Here is a 20,265-nt window from a genome sequence, read left to right on the forward strand (position 1 = left end):
TTCACAGAGAGAGACTAAGGAACGTGGTCTCTCTTAGATACTGACGTTGCTTCAAGTAAAGTTCCACCCCCCTCATTCCCTCCTATTCTATGACAGCCTTGCGCCGGCTGATCTGTGCTTTCTGCCTCTGAGCTTTCTGTTCTACTACTCTCAATGAACGCCTGGTCCGGGAGGGTGGTCTGGTAAGCTTTCCAAAGAGAGTGAATCTGTCAGGTGTCTCTCCCCTGGTGCATCTTATTCTTCCTCCTGCACCCCTCCCAATATTTCCCAGCTTCTGCCCTCTGAACTATGATATTCTGCAAACCACTGTTCTAAATCTATATTGCTTCCTCTTCTCCGGGAAGTGCAGAAGAAGAAGAAGAGTTTGGATTTGATATCCCGTTTTATCACTACCCGAATGAGTCTCCAAGCAGCTAACATTCTCCTTTCTCTTCCTCCCCCACAACAAACACTCTGTGAGGTGAGTGGGGCTGAGAGACTTCAAAGAAGTGTGACTAGCCCAAGGGCACCCAGCAGCTGCATGTGGAGGAGCAGGGAAGCGAACCCAGTTCACCAGATTACGAGAGTACCGCTCTTAACCACTACACCACAGTGGCTCTGGAGGAGGGGGGACAGTCTCCACAATTCCTCTTCAGCCCAGTCCCTGACAGCCACTCCTCCAAGTGCCAATCGAATTAGTCCCAGTGGGGAAACGAAGGGATTCCATCCACCCACCCAAATTCTAGCCAGTCCCTTCAAACAGCAACTACCGTATTTTTCCGTGTATAAGACGAGGTGTTTTTTATTATGAGTAAATGTTAAAAATTGGGGTTCATCTTATACACGGATAGTGCAGAGGGGGGATGGGCGATTGGGGACAGCCGCGAGCAGGAGATTGTGAGCGGCGATTGGGCGGGTGATTGGTGGCTGCGGCCTGTTGGCGATTGGCTGCTATTGCATCAGTTGGGCTTGTGATTGGTGGCTGCTTGTGGCGAGCGAGAAGACGATTGGTGACTTTGGTGAGGCGTGCAATTGGCGGCAGCGGTCAGGCGTGTGAGCGATTGTTGACAATTCCCCCCGCCTAAAAAAGCTCAACAACTGTGGGCAATCTCCCCCCATTTCCTTAATTTGGAGTCCCCAAAATAGGGGTCATCTTATACACAGAAAAATATGGTAGTTAAAGCCCACGCTCCATAAAGTGAGAGGTGGAGGTTGCCATGAAACAACGAAGGCCACTGCCCATTGCTTGGGCAGTGCTTCTTTCCTTCTGCCGGTACGCAAAGGTATTCAGTACGTGCACCTTAAAAAAAAAAAAAAAGGTGTGGCACTTGCTGTAACAACTTCATGGTGAATACGTTAACCTATATTCATTTCTGAATTTAATCCAGATGCAATGTTTCTGAGTTTTATTGTGTAACTTATTGGATTTCCCACGGAAATTGTGAATCCAGATTACAGTGGTACCTCGGGTTACATACGCTTCAGGTTACATACGCTTCAGGTTACAGACTCCGCTAACCCAGAAATAGTACCTCGGGTTAAGAACTTTGCTTCAGGATGAGAACAGAAATCACGCGGCAGCAGCGGGAGGCCCCATCAGCTAAAGTGGTACCTCAGGTTAAGAACAGTCTCAGGTTAAGAACAGACCTCCAGAACAAATAAAGTACGTAACCAGAGGTACCACTGTACATGGAAAAATAATATGAGATGGCATTATTGATGAGGACAATATTGCGCTGACACTGTGACCAAGCCCACCATAAACTGCTGTGTGGAAGCACCATGTGGAAGCACCCTACCTTAAATAACGATTTACGTAGTATGCACTATTTTTTTCTTTGCCTTTTACACACACAGGTATATGTATATACAGGTATACGTCTACCTACTGTTAAAAGAAAGTCCGCCTGTTCTGAGTTGACTGATGGAACTAACTGCAAGATGCCTTGAGAATAGCGGGGCGCCGTCCAGTCGCTGCCACTTCACCTTTGGTTCCGGGTAACCATGAACATAGCAAGCCAATGTCACATTTGAGCCAATATCCACAGATTCATCACTGGGCTCCTGTGTGAAAACTGGGGGAGCTGTGAAGGGGGATATACAGGGAAATAAACATCAGAGAATCAGTAACGGTCATATAGCTTCGGTATTTATTTTGAAATGACAGGTGAGGGACCCAAGCACTCCACTTTGATATCTCATAACATGCGACAGCTGAGCCATTCAGTGGGATCCTATGAATGAGATGTTACTGGACAGGAAAGACCCTGATTCAAAACCATGCTTGGTCATGAACTTGTTGCGTAGTCCTGACTAGCTCTCGGGTCAAATCCCCCAATTGGTTAGCAGGGTCAACAGAGCAGCAGAGAGGACAAACATTTTAACTAAAGTACCATATTTTTTGCTCTATAAGACTCACTTTTTTCCTCCCAAAAAGGGGAAATGTGTGTGCATCTTATGGAGCGAATGCAGGCTGCGCAGCTATCCCAGAAGCCAGAACAGCAAGAGGCATCGCTGTGCAGCGATCCCGCTTGCTTTTCTGGCTTCTGAGATTCAGAATATATTTTTTCTTGTTTTCGTCCTCCAAAAACTAAGTGCATCTTATGGTCTGGTGCGTCTTATAGAGCGAAATATATGGTACTTTTTGCATGTTTGAAGAACCGCATGAAATTACACCTGATGTGATTGCGAGGGCAGGCAACTGGCAGCTGAACTGCCCCAACCACCTGTCAAATTCGGACCACAAAGCTGGTCCTGATTAGGATCTGTCCTGTGGAGCCAAAAATGTCCCACACTCGTGGTATAAATGATAGTATGTCATATTAATAAACTTAGAAACTAGAAGGCACCACCCACCCAAGATTGGAAAACCCCATTCCATTTGCACACATATCTCATTAGGCGCCAAACAATGTGAATGACACTAATTAACAATATACATGAGTTTATTTTAGATCATCTTGCACAGTTTGCATGTGTCTATTCTGAAGCCATTATGCTTACAGCCAACATCCAGGGTTATCTTGCCAGATGCGCTTCCTGCAATATTGGTTGCGACACACATATAGTCGCCAGCATCCAAGTCCTGCGTTTCCTGAATCTTCAGGAGTCCCCGGTGGAAGTCAATAATAAGAAAGTCAGATGGTCTCAACTCTAAATCGCCTAGATCCAGGTAAAAAGGAACAAGAGCGGAAAGTTAAAAACCTAGACTTGTTTATTCAACAAGTCAAAATAGCTTTTTCATTTCTTTTTGAAACAGCAAATTCTTCACTACAAGCATCCAGATGAATATAATGGCGAGAACATAGAACAGAACAAGGAGTTGTGTACAGAGGTACCTCGCAAGACGAATGCCTCGCAAGATGAAAAACTCGCAAGACAAAAGAGTTTTTTGTTTTTTGAGTTGCTTCGCAAGACGAATTTCCCTATGGGCTTGCGCCTTTTTCAATGCATTCCTATGGGAAACCGTCAATGCATTTCGTATGGGAAACCATGCTTCGCAAGACGAAAATTTCACAAGACGAAAAAACTCACAGAACGAATTAATTTCGTCTTGCGAGGCACCACTGTACCACTGAAGTACTGTTTGATGCAACTGTAGTTCTCTAACGTTTACTACAACATTTACAACTTTCGAATTTGGGTCCGTCCCCATAAGCAGCCGAAGTGGCAATTTCATTAGATTCGCTTCTCGCCCTCGATTCATGACACATTTCATTCACAGTAAGATGGCCTATCCATGTTAGTAAGTCTGTGATATCCATTTCAAGCTGTCCTTAAGCGCTACAATTTTACCTCATGGGGGAAATTAGTTGCACAATCATATAACAAAACTGGATATAGGAATATCACGCGGTTGGCGAAAGTACAGAAATACCCTAACTCAAGAAGAGGAAGAGGAAGAGGAAGATGGAGAGGAAGAGGAAGAGGAAGAGGAAGAAGAAGAAGAAGAAGAAGAAGAAGAAGAAGAATTTATTATTCATTATTTATACCCCACCCATCTGGCTGGGTTTCTCCAGCCACTCTGGGTTTACCCAGCCACTATGGGCGGCTCCCAACATAACTTAAAAAACACAATAAAACATCAAACATTAAAAATTTCCCTAAACCAGGCTGCCTTCAGATGTCTTCTACAAGTCAGATAGTTGTTTATTTGCTTGACATCGGATGGGAGGGCATTCCACAGGGCAGGCGCCACTACCGAAATCGCCCTCTGCCTGGTTCCCTGTGACCTCACTTCTCGAAGTGAGGGAACCGCCAGAAGGCCCTTGGAGCTGGACCTCAGTGTCCGGGCTGAACAATGGGGGGTGGAGACGTTCCTTCAGATATACTTATTTTAAAGAAGCTAGGCCAAACAAGATCAGTTTGGAAGAAGTACCTTTAAACCATTTAACCCGTGGAGGTGGGACTCCTGTACTTTTGCATTCCATTACAGTGGTGTCTCCAAGAGCAATTAGCAGTTCACTTTGGACTACGGTCAGTTTAGGAACTTCTGCAAGGGAACAAGATGAGAGACACTAAAATATGAAACTCTTTGTCAACTTCTTTGGCAAACTGGGCAAGGTACATCCTGATTCTTAGCAATACTATTCCAAAAACGTAGTCGTTCTAATGTCTAGACAATATATCAAACTGAGGGAGGGTGCACTGTCTCAAATATGATACTAAACTCTTTCATAATAATTATACACTGGATGAAGTTGCCTTTTTTCTTTTTCTTTCTTGTCCACACATTCCACTTATTTGGCAGTAGAATCTAACCTGAATCCAAAATGTTTAATGGATTCCTATATGCGTGTGTTCACAAAGGAATGAATGACCAGGAGCAATGGCTCAGTAAACAACATAGGAGGTTGCAGTTCTGACCCATGGCATCTCTAGCTGTTGTTTAAAAGAGTTCTCAGGTAACCAAATTGGGAAAGACCTCAGTCTTGAAGAGACATTGGCACTCAAAATGAACAATAGGAGACCAGTAATCTGACTCCATATAGGCTTATTTTTAGGTTCAATTATTCACAAACCTATCGTCAACATTCACACACTTTCAACTTTCTGATGAATTGTGATTAGCAACTATAAAAGAAAGTGTGGGATGCAACCCACCGAGAGCAGTCAAGTACAACATTCCTTGTTTTGCTAGAGTGGACATGCAAGGGAATGTTTGGTCCAGCCAGTCGAAACTTCCTGTTCCTCCTGGCCTGGAGCAACCTTCCTTGCATGTGACTAGTGGGTGAGCATGACCTTTCCAGACCTGGTAAACGGCCAAGTTACGCTGTTTCTCTCTCTTTCTTTCGAACTTTCTGTTCGTCCTGCCCGCTTCCTGCATCACCTGGACTGTACCACAGTTCTCCAGGTCATCTCTCAAACAGGGTAAACCTGTTTGTAACTTTAAGTCTAAAGCCTGCCTTCAGGCATCACACTGTGTTCTGCCTGATCATAAGTAAAACTACTTTCTGTTACTTATGAATAAGACTGTGGTGTCTTTCTTCTTTTAGGAGGGATTCAAAAGGGGTCTTATCAGGAATACAGTGGTACCTCAGGTTACATACGCTTCAGGTTACATACGCTTCAGCTTACACACTCCACTAACCCAGAAATAATGCTTCAGGTTAAGAACTTTGCTTCAGGATAAGAAAAGAAATCGGGCTCCGGCAGTGCGGCAGCAGCAGGAGGCCCCATTAGCTAAAGTGGTGCTTCAGATTAAGAACAGTTTCAGGCTGAGAACGGACCTCCGGAACGAATTAAGTACTTAACCCGAGGTACCACTGTATTAGAATATATCTCAATCTGGACATGCTAGATTAATTGCTTATTGTCTTAAGAAACTCGCACGAGTTTGCGACCGGCTTTCTGCTGCATAAGAAGGTCAATGTACTCTGCTAAGTGAAGAAACTTGCCAGCGCAAGTTAGGAAGGATATTAATAAACGATATATCCTCTCCTGCCACCATCAACATTCCCACAGAAAGCAGCCATTTTGTTTCTTATGATACTTGCCAATGTAAGTGAGGATAGATGTCTCCTTGGCCGTTCCAGCAGCATTACTAGCCAAGCAGCCATACACTCCTGCGTCTTTGTGGGTTGCCTTTTTTATTGTTAAGGTGCCTTCAGGATTTAACCTATACCTGCAGGAGGAAAAAGCATCCACGGAAACTGGAAGTGACTATGACAACTGTGAAATTACGAAAGTTAAACATCGGGGCATCATGGCAAGAGGGGACTTCTACAGATGTTCTACGGGTAAAGAACATGTCCCCCCCCCCCACATTCTCATTCTAAATAAGATTACTTTTATAACAGGCCACTTCAGAAAATATAAAAACATATTTGCTATTTAGTTAACTACCATCACCATCATTTCACAGCTAACAAAAGAAGACATTGCCTCCACAAGGAGCCTCTGAATCTGTCTCTTGTTTCCTTTTTGTCCAAACCTCAGAAAACGCCAGAACAGGACCTATTTCAACAGCACTCTATCACCTGGTAGCCTACTGCACACAGACAACAAAGAAAAACAACAACACTTCTATTAACATCGGGATAATTTAAACTGCTTCCCTGTGTCTGGAAAATCCCCATAAAGGTAAAGGGACCCCTGACCATTAGGTCCAGTCATGACCGACTCTGGGGTTGCGACGCTTATCTCGCTTTATTGGCCGAGGGAGCCGGCGTACAGCTTCCGGGTCATGTGGCCAGCATGACTAAGCCACTTCTGGCGAACCAGAGCAGCGCACGGAAATGCCATTTACCTTCCCACCGGAGCGGTACCTATTTATCTACTTGCACTTTGACGTGCTTTCGAACTGCTAGGTTGGCAGGAGCTGGCACAGAGCGATTGGAGCTCACCCCATCATGGGGATTCAAACCGCCGGCCTCTGATCGGCAAGTCCTAGGCTCTGTGGTTTAACCCACAGCGCCACCCGTGTCCCTCCCGGAAAATCCCCATAGAACTCTCTATTTGTGCCAGTGGAACACTAGTACGCAAGGAGAGAGAGGTGATCAGTATAACCCACGGGTTGGCAAGGTTTTCCTCGCCTGGGCCAGTTCACTCCAGCAGACATCCCTCCGTGGGCTGGATCGCGTGTGCACCTGAGTGCGCATACCCACAATTTCCGGCATCTGCACAGAGGTGATTTTCGGTGTCTGCGCAGACGCAATTTCTGGCATGAGTCCCCATGCTGCGCTGCTTTAGCGCAGCGCATTGGGACTTGCTGAGTGGGCGGCTTGATTCGGAGGCGGCTTGTAGGCCGGTTAAATGACCCCCATGGGCCACTTGTGGCCCATGGGCCTTAGGTTGCCTACCCCTGGTATAACCCTTCATGTAATTCAGGTAGCACCCTTCCTGTAGTTCAGTGCTTTTTGGCAAGCCAGCATTATCTGAAATAGGGGGCTTTATTTATTTGTTATATTTGTTAATTGCTCACAGAGTGAACCAATGCCACTTTAAGAATGCCCAATAAAATAAACCTAAAAACACAGCTACAGTATACAGATAAAAGCCAGGACTTACAGATCCCACCTCACTAACTACGTAATTTTATTTGTATGCAACGCCTTTCCACAGTTCAAACCATGCTCTCAAGGTGGCTTGCAACAAGAAAAGAACACATAAATGCAACATGACAGAAGTAGTCATGATAAACGAATCGTTACAAAAGACACAACCCAACTGAACAGTAAAAGAGGCCACAATAACACCATTCAAATTAAAGATGTTGCAAGATGAGAGAGAGCATTCCGTAAGTGGGGGCTGCCACTGAAAAAGCCCGATCTCATGTTGGCAACCTCTGAAACTCCCGGGGAGGAGGCACACAAATAAGGGCCTCAGAAGATGACTGCAGGATCAAACAAGGGCCTTCGTTCATCAGATTTCACAACGCAACATTTTCAGTCAAGGATGTTTCATGATCACCCCCTACACACACACACCCTCTGAAGACAATAATAATAATATTATAATAATTTATTATTTATACCCCGCCCATCTGGTTGGGCTTCCCCAGCCACTCTGGGCGGCTTCCAAAAAATATATTAAAATACTGTAATACATCAAACATTAAAAGCTTCCCTAAACAGGGCTGCCTTCAGATGTCTTCTAAAAGTCTGGTAGTTGTTGTTCTCTTTGACATCTGGTGGGAGGGCGTTCCACAGGGCGGGTGCCACTACCGAGAAGGCCCTCTGTCTGGTTCCCTGTAGCTTGGCTTCTCGCAGTGAGGGAACCGCCAGAAGGCCCTCGGTGCTGGACCTCAGTGTCCGGGTAGAACGATGGGGGTGGAGACGCTCCTTCAGATATGGGTAAAAAGTTATGCATATACCTGTGCGAGCCCATGAGAAACATATCGTTGTGTGTCCACACGACAGTTGGCTTTGGATAGCCAGTTGCAGAACAACCAATGGAGACCTCAGATCCTTCAGTAAATGACTGGTTCTTGGGCGAGACAACAGCCTTGGGTGGTTCTGTTACATAAAATGAAACATAAATATGGCTTTTCAAATGTTATCTTACTACCGGACATCTGTAGACAGGGAGTTTTTACATGACTCCCCCCTCATCAACATTCTGAAGTGGTACAAATCCAGGAATAGCTTTATCATATTAGTAGCTCTGAGTCAGATCAGGATTCAAGCTAACTCAACAAATTCTCCTTCTCGGCCAAAGAGCACACAGTGCTGCGTGATTTGTAGGTGTTGAGCCTGGGCTTTTACACATATAAACATGTCCTCTAGCATTGCAACATGGGCATTATCTGCTGGACCATCATCTTTAAAACTCAAACACATAAACACTACACAATGGGATTGTTGTGATTTGTTTCTTGAGCTATTCTTTGCAACTTGAGATTCAGCTGAGAGTCCCCTCCGCAATTAGTTGGCGCTAATGCCAAAAGAAACAAGTTTTTAGGAAGAATTCTGCTTCCTAAATTACAAATGGCTTTTCCATTGGGAACATGCAATAAAGACCTCAGAGTATCAGCTTTCCACCATTTCTTTTCACATTTCAGCAGATTGTTATATTTTCTTTCTAAACATGGACATTGGTATGGTGATATTGCAAAACCATTGGTGTATAAATGCAAAGGTTTGCTTCTGGTACTTTAATAGACTAGTTTTATGTGCATGCTGCAGGAAACATCAGTGTATCATAAAAAGAGCAAAGAACTGATAAGCAAAGTGATGGGCTATGCTGACTCAGCAAAGCTAATGGCTAAAATAAGCAAATTTAACAATGTTTAGGAAAGAATGGAAGTCTTTTTCGGACTATTTAGAAAATTATTATAACATGATCGATTTGTGAGCAGGATTTGAACTGTGAGCAACAGAAAGAATTAGAGATTATTTTATTATGGTTATTATATAAAAGAGTGCAGCAAGGTGGTAGAATAAAAAAATCACCATGGAAAATGGGATGGGAAGTCAAAAAAACAAAAGAAAAAATTAATATGTATCGGAATTTTATGTGAAATTTGTGAAAATTAACAAAATGTGGTGTTGTTGTTTTAAAAAAAGCTACAGTAAACGGGATTTGCATGCCGTGTAAAGCACGAAGCAGTTTTAAATTGCTCTACAAATGGTGAGAGGAAAGACATAACTGACAGACTAATCAAGTTGGACTGGAATCAAATCCAGATAGTTTATATATTGCATGTATATGTCAGAACTGTTCTGAACTGTTTTGCCATGTAGAAAGCTGCCGGGGCTGTTTTTTAAGCATTTTAAATGTTGCCAAAACGGACTGGAGGATGCTTTAAAAGCTTTGCGGGTTTGAAGAAGACCTACTCTTCTGTTGACCTTAGGAAACTGAGATTGGCTCAAATGGGAGGACACACTGTGCCTGAAAAGCAACACTTCTGACAATACCCTGTTATTCTATTACGTAGTGAAGGAGGTACTCAGAAATAATGGATTAAGAAACACATTTTGCACATTATAGGGGTCTGTCCCGTGGTAAGTCAACAAAGCCTGCTGCAAGATGACATCTGGCAGCAATTACCAGCTTTGTTTTCTGTCCCAGCAGTAGCCAGTGACACAATAAGGACAAAGACTCAATGGGGATGTTTTTCTCTCATGGAAAGTTTGCTTTCTTCATGAGGGGTGGAAAACTCTTCACATTCCACGTACAACATTGCCACCTTTTCCCAAATGCCCAACGTGCTTCTGGGGTAATATTTCACCCGAAATATTTTGATTTTGGGGGGTTTACACACAAACACAAAGAGAGAGTAAAAATGGCCTCCATTTTGTTCTTGATGATCCTGAAGAAGGAGGTAGTGGAACCAAAGTTATAGCTGCCCTGTGCTTTCCCCCTTGAAGCAAACTTGCCTTGCCAAAGTTAAAAAAGACATTTGGGCTTTTAGTACCTCAGAAACAAAAAGCAAACAGGAAAGGTGTGGGGATCTGTTTGCATGAAGTAGCACTCATGTCGTAATTTGAAAGTTCTCAAAGGGTAAATTGACAGTCTCAAGTGGCCATTGCTATTGCCTCACATAAAGTACAGTGGTACCTCAGGTTACATACGCTTCAGGTTACATACGCTTCAGGTTACAGACTCCACTAACCCAGAAACAGTGCTTCAGGTTAAGAACTTTACTTCAGGATGAGAACAGAAATCATGCTCCAGCGGTGCAGCGGCAGCAGGAGGCCCCATTAGCTAAAGTGGTGCTTCAGGTTAAGAACAGTTTCAGGTTAAGTATGGACCTCCAGAACGAATTAAGTACTTAACCTGAGGTACCACTTTACTTCCCACAAGGATAAGCGCCATGTAGTCCAGTCAAAAGTGACTATGGAGTTGCGGCACTCATCTCGCTTTCAGGCCAGAGTTTGTCCACAGACAGCTTTCCAGGAAATGTGGCCAGCAGGACTAAACTGCTTCTGGAGCTACGGGACACCGTGACAGAAACCAGAGCGCACGGAAATGCCATTTACCTTCCCGATGCAGTGGTACCTATTTATCTACTTGCACTGGCGTGCTTTTGAACTGCTAGGTTGGCAGGAGCTGGGACAGAGCAACGGGAGCTCACCCTGTCATGCGGATTCGAACCGCCGACCTCCTGATTGGCTAGCCCAAGAGGCTCAGTGGTTTAGACCACAGCGCCACCTGCCTCTGGTATCATCTGAGCAGGCCTCATTTGGAAGGATTTGCCCAAAGTTGGGTCCCCCCCCCTAGAATGTTGACTAAAATATAGTTTATTGAAGGAACATAAATTGTGGCATTTACTTAATATGCAGATGCAAATCTTTTCTGCACAAATTCTACCTCCTCTGAATAAGTGTTTTCTGGCTCTGGGTGCTTGAGTATTGTCAAGCACACATCTGACACAAATATTATCTATATTATTCTAAACCCACCACCCCAATACATTTTAGATCTTGTTGGGGTATAAAATACACCCCCAAAAATGTTAGTGTTATTTTCCCCCCAATTTTGGATGAAGGTTAAGCACACTCTATGTACTACTTGAGAACGGAATGTACCCATTTGGAGCATAGGGTCCACCCTGATAAAAATGAAATTGTTTTGGAGCAGAATTTTGGCATAGACTAACGGTTCTGATATCTTGTGAGGCCTTGAGGTATGTGATTAGTAGAAGTTATTTATCATCCATTTTGTTCCCTGAAAACCGATAGTTAAAACTGAAATCCATGATACATTTAGTACTAGGATTGCATATAGTACAAGAATTACAAGAAGATCAACACAGAATTTTCATTTTGATTCGTGTGGTTTTTTAAAATTCCACCGTTTGCTTGAAGGAGATCCAAAAGGGCAGAATTAGGCAGATACAATACATTCCCTCCTTATTTATTTCTGCTTTGTTCCTGGAATGGAACCTTGTTGAACCAATTCCTAGGAAAAAAGTGTATTTACATAAACACACGCAGTACATTTTCCAACGGGAAAACGTTGTCTGGCACATATTACCTTGGATCATACTTCATCAATATGTACTGGATTTTCTGTAGCTCAATGTTAAGTGTTTTGTTGCAATATTCAGGCTTCATTCGTTAGCAGAAGCAAGGCAAACACATTTAGAAAGATTCCATGCGCAGTATAGCTAAAGCAGAATTTACAGTCAGGAGTTCAAGTGAGGTCTAACTCCATGCTACACTTCTGTTCAGTTTAATAATGCTTAACCACACTAAGGCCTGGAATCCTATGCATGCTTACCTCACTGAACTCAGTGGGACTCGCTTCTGAATACATAGCATTGCACTGTAAGTTCCATTAAAGGTGAAGTCAGCACTGGGATAAAGAGAGGAGGGATGTGGCAGCAAGGTCAGCATGGTGCAAAGGCGACAGCAGCACCAAATTGGCTCCGCCAGCGTGTTTGCACTGCGTCAGCCTCGCCGCTGTGCCCCTCCTGCTCTTTGTCCCGCTACTTAAGATCATTTGTTGTGATTTCCTATCTTACAACTATAATAATATAATCATAATTTATTATTTATACCCCGCCCATCTGGCTGGGCTTCCCCAGCCACTCTGGGTGGCTTCCAACAAAATATTAAAATCCAGTAATGCATCAAACATTAAAAGCTTCCCTAAACAGGGCACCCTTCAGATGTCTTCTAAAAGTCTGGTAGTTGTTTATTTCTTTGACATCTGACAGAAGGACGTTCCACAAGGCGGGTGCCACTACCGAGAAGGCCCTCTGCCTGGTTCCCTGTAACTTGCACGCTTTTTATGTCATCACCAGACAAAATGTACCCTTCATGAAGCAATGGGGTTTTATGATTTTGCACATGCAGCACAGAAATCCATTTGGTTACAGATCCCACTAGACCAGCGGTTTTCAACCTGGGGTGCCTTGAATGATGATGGTCAGAAATGCTGCAGGAGAGAGCCAGTGTGGTGTAGTGGTTAAGAGTGATAAGAGCGATAAACTCGTAATCTGGTGAACCGGGTTCGCGTCTCGGATCTGCATGCAGCTGCTGGGTGACCTTGGGCCAGTCACACCTCTTTGAAGTCTCTCAGCCCCACTCACCTCACAGAGTGTTTGTTGTGGGGGAGGAAGGGAAAGGAGAATGTTAGCCACTTTGAGACTCCTTCGGGTAGTGATAAAGCGGGATATCAAATCCAAACTCTTCTTCTTCTTCCTGGCCTCTGTCCCTCTTTCCTTCCCTCTCTCGTCTCTGCCTCCCAAGAGCCTGCACAGCTGTTTGTTGTAGCAGCCCTGGCTATAGGCTCCCCAGGCGAATGGCGCCTCTGGGGCTGGCCAGGGGGTGCTTGCCAGGCCCCTGTGGGGCAATGTGAGAAGGCACCTCTCTTTGGGTCGGGGTGGCAGCTCAGAGACCAGGGTGGAAGCTATGGCTGCCCAGAGGACTCCCAAGGAGAGGGGAGAGAAGAGGGGGCTGAGTGAACACTTCACGAGGGAGGGTGTTTGAAAAAGGCCGAGAGGCTGCCAGCTGTGCAGGCAAGGATGACATAACTGGGCTCCTGAGCCCCGCAGGGGTGCCGCAGAAAGAATTGCGATAGGAATTTTATGCTCTTAGATATATGGTAATGTTCATAAGTGTGCCAACCAAGCACGTACATAGATCAGCACAGGAAGACCGACCTGGATCCATTTTCATTCCTAAACTGAGCAAATGTCTTCTCTGCAAGGTCAAAGTGGGAAACCTCCCATTGTCTCTTTCCTCACAAATCCTGTCTTAAGGGCACATTTAAGATATGAATAGGGTGTGAGCTTGTGACCTGGCCCAGGAACTAAGTATTTATCATTACAAAAGACTGGCTAGGCTCCCCAGGAAATCCAATCAAGTAACCTGCCAGACAGGAGATAAACAACGATCAGAGAAAAACAACATTCAAAATTTCTGTTTTAGACTGCCTTTCTGTGATGTAGGTATGATGTATCTGGGGGGTGGTCTTACATTACACCCCTTCTGTGATATATGTATGATGTTTCTGGGGGTGGTCTTGATCTACAGGGTGGCAATTTCAAAAGTCTTTATAAGGCCTTGCGTGCCATTTTTCTGGGTTCCTCCTTTCTCCTGCGGGTGAGGGGAGCACCCTGTTGCAACAGATCAATAAAAATCAGGCTTACTAGCTGCTTTCTTCTCAATATTCTCTGGTTGGCCTCTGTTATTTTCTCCTACCAATAGGGAACCTAATGTAGGGACTCTATATGGGCTCTTGGATACCCCATAAGGGAAAAGGGCAATTTTTGTTTACAACAGAATGTAGTTGGTCAAGGGAGCCCTGGACTCAAAAAGGTTGAAAACATCTGTACTAGACACTTAGCGTACACAACTGGCCAGCGATGTAGGTGCTTATGAAGCATAATTATGTATGGCCTGAAATAATAGCAGGATGGCTGGTGTCCCTCCATCCCTCTCTCCAAACGACACCCACAACTAGCTGTTTTAACAGTGGGTATATATTTTGTTTCGGTTTTTTCCTTGCTCTTTTGCATAGGTAAGTAATTGATCCCAGAAGAGAATGTTTACTAGAAGGATTAGCAGGATCCCTTGGTCTTTGCCTCTTCCTCCACAATCCTGCATTTCCTGTGGAAGAGGCAAACTTCAAAAAGGCACTTAATGATCACCATTGAAGCCTGCTGTGAACAATAATTAGCAACCACAGGGCCTCCAGACATCTTTGTAGAGCCACTAATTTAGGAGTGGGTTTGTATATCAGGACAGCAGCTTTTAAATGAGTAAGGGCTGTTCCTGCTCCTATAAAGGATGGGAACACGAAAGGAACGGAAAATGCAGGTATTGAACAAAAAGCTGTAAAGTATGCAGTCTTGGCAAAATATTCGCTTCTCCCCTGACGAACTCCCTTTCAGTTAATAAGAAGGGCTCTGCTGTCAAGCTCGTCCCTTTTTATAGCCAAATATTATTCTTTTAAAATTCCTTTCAAGCTTCCCACTGAAAAAGGCAGCTGTGTCCTATTTTGATTTCTGAGCCTTTTCATTTTGTTAAAATAAAACTGATAAAAGCAGACAACTTCTTGGAGCAAGGGCAGAATGAACGCGCAGTAAATGGGGGGGAAACAGAACTGAATTACAAAGATTGTCCTACACTCCATCATATTTTTAAAAGCTACCCACAGTGAATCCTACATAATCACCTCAAGAGAATGGAAGCCTCCATTTTACAGAATCATAGAATTACAGAGTTCGAAAGGACTTACAGGGTCATCTGGTCCAATCCCCTGCAATGCAGGAATCACAACTAAAGCACAACTACTTTATATTTTTAAAAGAGAAGGCTGTGAATGTCTATACTTTGAATATCGCCATCAGCGCTTGGGGGAAAAGTAGAAAGATAGAATATACATAAGATTTTTAAAATCGCACATATAAGTTGGAGGAATGCAGAAAAACACTATCTGAGCTTATCAAATCACACAAAAAGCCACAGTGCTGCAGAGGCAGAAAAATAAACATCAAAAGAAAGTGGGAAAATTATTATTATTATTATTAATTTGATTTATATACCACCCTTTGTCAAATGTTCTCAGGGCATTAGAAACACATTGCAAAACATCAATAATAAAAAAATAATAATAAAAATACTGACAGACAGACAAGTAATAAAATAGTTAATAACAGCCTTCTTCCCCACACTTTCACAGGCCACAGATTATTTAATAGCCATAAGGTAAAAGTAAAAGGACCCCTGACCATTAGGTCCAGTCGTGACCGACTCTGGGGTTGCAACGCTCATCTCGCTTTATTGGCCGAGGGAGCCGACGTACAGCTTCCGGGTCATGTGGCCAGCATGACTAAGCCACTTCTGGCGAACCAGAACAGTGCACTGAAACGCTGTTTACCTTCCCGCTGGAGCGGTACCTATTTATCTACTTGTACTTTGATGTGCTTTCAAACTGCTAGGTTGGCAGGAGCAGGGACCAAGCAATGGGAGCTCACCCTGTTGCGTGGATTTGAACCACCAACCTTCTGACAGGCAAGTCCTAGGCTCTGTGGTTTAGACAACAGTGCCACCCACGTCCTAATTAACAGCTGTAAAGGTAAAGGTACCCCTGCCCAACAGGGCCAGTCGTGTCCAACTCTAGGGTTGCGTGCTCATCTCGCTCAAGAGGCCAGGAGCCGGCGCTAGAAAGCGGTCCCTATTTATCTACTTGCACTTAGGGGTGCTTTCGAACTGCTAGGTAGGCAGGAGCTGAGACCGAATGACGGGAGCTTACCCCGCCGCAGGGATTCGAACCGCCGGCCTTTCGATCGGCAGGTCCTAGGCTCTTGGTTTAACCCACAGCGCCACCCGCACCCCTCAATTAACAGCCGTAGGCCTGGGTAAAGAGGAATGTTTTTGCCTGGGGTCTAAAGGCACGTCATGATGGCACCAGGCAAGCTTCTCTGGGGAGTGCATTCCAAAATCAGGCAAAGAAGTGGTACGTTGTCTTTTTTTCAAAAATGGGGGGAGAGGAGAACATTTTCCTTTTACCTTGCACTGTAAGGAAGACAGAAGCCACAGTGGAGCCACCTTCGTTGGAAGCCAAGCAACTGTACTCGCCGGCATCCGAGAGTTTGACCGCCTTGACTTCCAGTGAGAGGTTGCTCATCATTCGGACTCTGGAGGGCTCAAGCAGCTTGAGGTCTCTGTTGTTTCTGTGCCAAGTGAGATTGTAGCGCACTGTGCTCACGGTTAAGCATGTCAACACGGCTCGATTTCCAGGAGTGACGGTAACATTATTAGGAACCTGTACGATAGGTGGCGGTTCTGCAAAGAGTAAAACAAGAACAAATAGGGGAAAATTTTTCACAAGTTCAACACACCAGGAAAGAAAAGGCAAAGCAGTGATTAGCATACTTTTCCATGTATAAGATTAGGGTTTTTTGTTTTTTTTTTACTTTAAAATAATGTTAAAAGGGAGGAGTCTTATATATGGGGGCAATCTCCCCCCTTGTCTTAATTTTGAGTCCCCCAAAATAGGGAGCGTCTTATATACGGGGGCGTGTTATACACAGAAAAATACAGTGATTACTTGTTCAGGGGGAAACAGGGTTATTTTTCATCCCAACATGTTCATGTGGCTGGGGAAACCCAGCCAGATGGGTGGGGTATAAGTACAGTGGTACCTGGAGTTACAAATGCCTCAGGTTGCAAACGCTTCAAGTTACAAATGCCGCTAACCTGGAAGAGTAACCTCGAGTTGAGATCTTTGTCCCAGGATGAGAACGGAAATCGTGTGCTGGCGGCGCAGCGGCAGCAAGAGGCCCCATTAGCAAAAGCATGCCTCTAGTTAAGAACAGTTTCAGGTAAAGTACGGAACTCCAGCACGAATTAAGTTCGTAACTAGAGGTACCACTTTAATAAATTATTATTATTATTATTATTATTATTATTATTATTATTATTAATTGTAGTGCAGTTCTTAAGGATGGATTATAAAGTAGACTAAGCATACCATGGAACAGGGCTCCACGCAAATGGATCCAGCGAGAGTATAATTGTTTGAGAACAGATCTTCATTTTGTTGGTACCCCACATGGAATAAAAACCAAGCCCTTGTGCAGAAAAGGATTTTTGCAAGCGTTTCCCTTATTTGTTATTCCCTGTAACAAGAATGGTTTCTTGCCATTCTCGTTACAGGGATATATTTAAAAAATTCAGAATATGAGCTCCACATCCCCACATCCTGGATTTAATGATGGATGAAGGTTTTCTATCTTAGATTTTTAGTCCTATTCCTCTATTGATGTCCTCCCCCACCCCTCCTTCCCCCATCAACAACAAATTCTTCTCCCATCTCATTTCCAACCCTCAAATTAGGAATGTTAGAAAAGCTCTTAACATGCTGTGCAAATAAAACAGCATTTCCCTCTCTAAATATCCGCTTTATCAATGGGCATACATTATTTGGAGACCAGAGCCAGCATTCTTGACACAGTTTTATATTTCCTCAGAGCACGATTTGGAAATCATTTTCAACTACACTTTACATTTTTATGAATAGCACAGCTCACTTCCAGGCAAATCTTCCTCACATTCAGAGCACGCTGCCATAGGTAGTAAAAGTACATGAGTTAACAAGCCATACGACATTTTCAGCTTTAATATTGCAAGGGTTGGGGAATAAATGCTTCAAATTTTTGTTGTTTCTGCCATGGAGGAATGTTGACTGGATTTCAGCCATTTCACATAATTAAGGGCAAGAATAATTTCTGACCCACTGTGTCAGAGAGTCCAATAAAATATAAAATGTTAAGTTGGGAAGATTATCCTGGGAGAGTGGCAAGGGTATATATCTAGCTCTTGGTTTCTTGTTTTAGTTATGAAAACAAAACAAAAAAATCTGTAAAAACTTTATTATTTCACATTCATTCTTTCTTATGAGTTGCCTTTAGAAAGATTTACAGTTCCTAAAACTAAACAGAGCCTGTAAGGACACAGGAATGTTCATGCCAGCACTGACTTACAAGTCCACATTTATCTTTGCATAACAGAGTTCCTTTGACTCGGAATTCTTCCGAGACATTTATAGACATTTCGACCATATGTTAAAACTCCCGTTGAACAATATTGAGTTGACCTTGCCTCTTTGACTATTATATTTGGAGTCAATGTGGGTTTTTTTAACTGTTAAACTTATTTTCTTTGTCGGTTGAGAAATTGTATATCATATAATGAAAGCCTCAATCCTATGGTTGCTTTCAGAACACCTCCTTATTTATTTGTTGCTGTTGTTTAGTCGTGTCCGACTCTTCATGACCCCATGGACCAGAGCACGCCAGGCACTCCTGTCTTCCACTGCCTCCCACAGTTTGGTCAAACTCATGCTGGTAGCTTCGAGAACACTGTCCAACCACCTCGTCCTCTGTCATCCCCTTCTCCTTGTGCCCTCAATCTTTCCCAACATCAGGGTCTTTTCCAGGGAGTCTTCTCTTCTCATGAGGTGGCCAAAGTATTTGAGTCTTAGCTTCAGGATCTGTCCTTCCAGTGAGCACTCAGGGCTGATTTCCTTAAGAATGAAGAGGTTTGATCTTCTTGCAGTCCATGGGACTCTCAAGAGTCTCCTCCAGCACCACAATTCAAAACCATCCATTCTTCAGCGATCAGCCTTCTTTATGGTCCAGCTCTCACTTCCATACATCACTACTGGGAAAACCATAGCTGTAACTATACGGACCTTTCTTGGCAAGGTGATGTCTCTGCTTTTTAAGATGCTGTCTAGACAGCATCCTTATTTATAGTGATATTCATTTAATGTATTTGGAATTATATGCAAGGGTAAAAAAATAGCCTTCATCGATATATGGTTCACTGAAGTGGTTAAACTTCTGAATGTTGACTGAGTGGATATTCCTGCAAACAATTACTGTACCTTCCAGCAAACAGGCAGGTTCTGGTTCTCAAACAGGGAAGTTACCATACCAAAGAAGTCCAGCAGGAGAACCAGATTTTATTGAGCCAAGAAATGGTTTCTCAATCTATTTCCTGTCAATGAGTATAATGCATGTGGCAGGACAGGCACCCGTTGATGTCATCCTTACATGAAGATTTCAACTTCATCCCAGACAAGGATCCCCGTTAAGGTGGCCAAAGAAACAGCTGCTCTGGAGGAATTATCACATGTGATCTGAAACAGCCATCTAAAATAAGTATACCTTAGGTCCTCAACAACCGGTGTTCAGAAGCATCACGCCTCTGAACATATGGAGGGAAGTTCAGCTAACAGAGCTAACAGCTATTGCCTTTGCAAGTTCCTGTGGGGGGTGAAGTTTTCATAACGATCAATTTATGTTGTGATCTGCAGAGATGCCCACCACCTAGGAGAGGTGATTGCTCAAGCAAAGGGAGGCAATAAATAAATAAATGTCAGCACCTTGGAGAGAGATTAAGGTGTGGATTTCAGGACCACGGATAGTGCTCCTGCAGCAGAGAGGCTAAATGTAAATACAGTAGTACCTCGGATTAAGAACTTAATTCATTCTGGAGGTCCGTTCTTAACCTGAAACTGTTCTTAACCTGAAGCACCACTTTAGCTAATGGGGCCTCCTGCTGCCACCACGCCACCGCTGCACAATTTCTGTTCTCATCCTGAAGCAAAGTTCTTAACCCGAGGTACTATTTCTGGGTTAGCGGAGTCTGTAACCTGAAGCGTCTGTAACCCGAGGTACCACTGTACAGTTGTATCTAGGTTTAAGAACAGCTCCCTTTATGAACGATTCGGTTTATGAACTCCGCAAAACCAGAAGTAGTGTCCCAGTTTGCGAACTTTACCTCGGTCTAATGAATGGAAGCTGAACAGTGGAAGGGCACCGGCGGCGGGAAGCCTCATTAGGGAAAGCGCACCTTGGTTTAAGAACAGTTTCAGTTTAAG

The 20,265-nt window shown here is 43.8% G+C and overlaps 1 protein-coding gene across 4 annotated transcripts in view; it reads right to left on the reverse strand.

Annotated features, from left to right (window-relative positions):
* Positions 1-20,265, reverse strand: part of HMCN1 (hemicentin 1) — a 298,745-nt gene that overhangs the window by 192,217 nt on the left and 86,263 nt on the right. For all 4 annotated transcript variants that reach the window (XR_014512480.1, XM_083445251.1, XM_083445252.1 and 1 more), the window contains 6 exons: positions 16,386-16,661; positions 8,294-8,435; positions 5,976-6,103; positions 4,358-4,471; positions 2,983-3,141; positions 1,869-2,063 (listed from right to left, as the gene is read on the reverse strand). Coding sequence is in view for 3 of the 4 variants with exons in the window: in XM_083445251.1 (XP_083301377.1) it covers positions 1,869-2,063; positions 2,983-3,141; positions 4,358-4,471; positions 5,976-6,103; positions 8,294-8,435; positions 16,386-16,661 (1,014 nt within the window). In the remaining variant the exon portion in view is untranslated. The remainder of the gene's footprint in view (positions 1-1,868; positions 2,064-2,982; positions 3,142-4,357; positions 4,472-5,975; positions 6,104-8,293; positions 8,436-16,385; positions 16,662-20,265) is intronic.

This window comes from Podarcis tiliguerta (genome assembly GCF_965153285.1).
Source record: "Podarcis tiliguerta genome assembly, chromosome: 6".
NCBI lineage: Eukaryota > Metazoa > Chordata > Lepidosauria > Squamata > Lacertidae > Podarcis > Podarcis tiliguerta.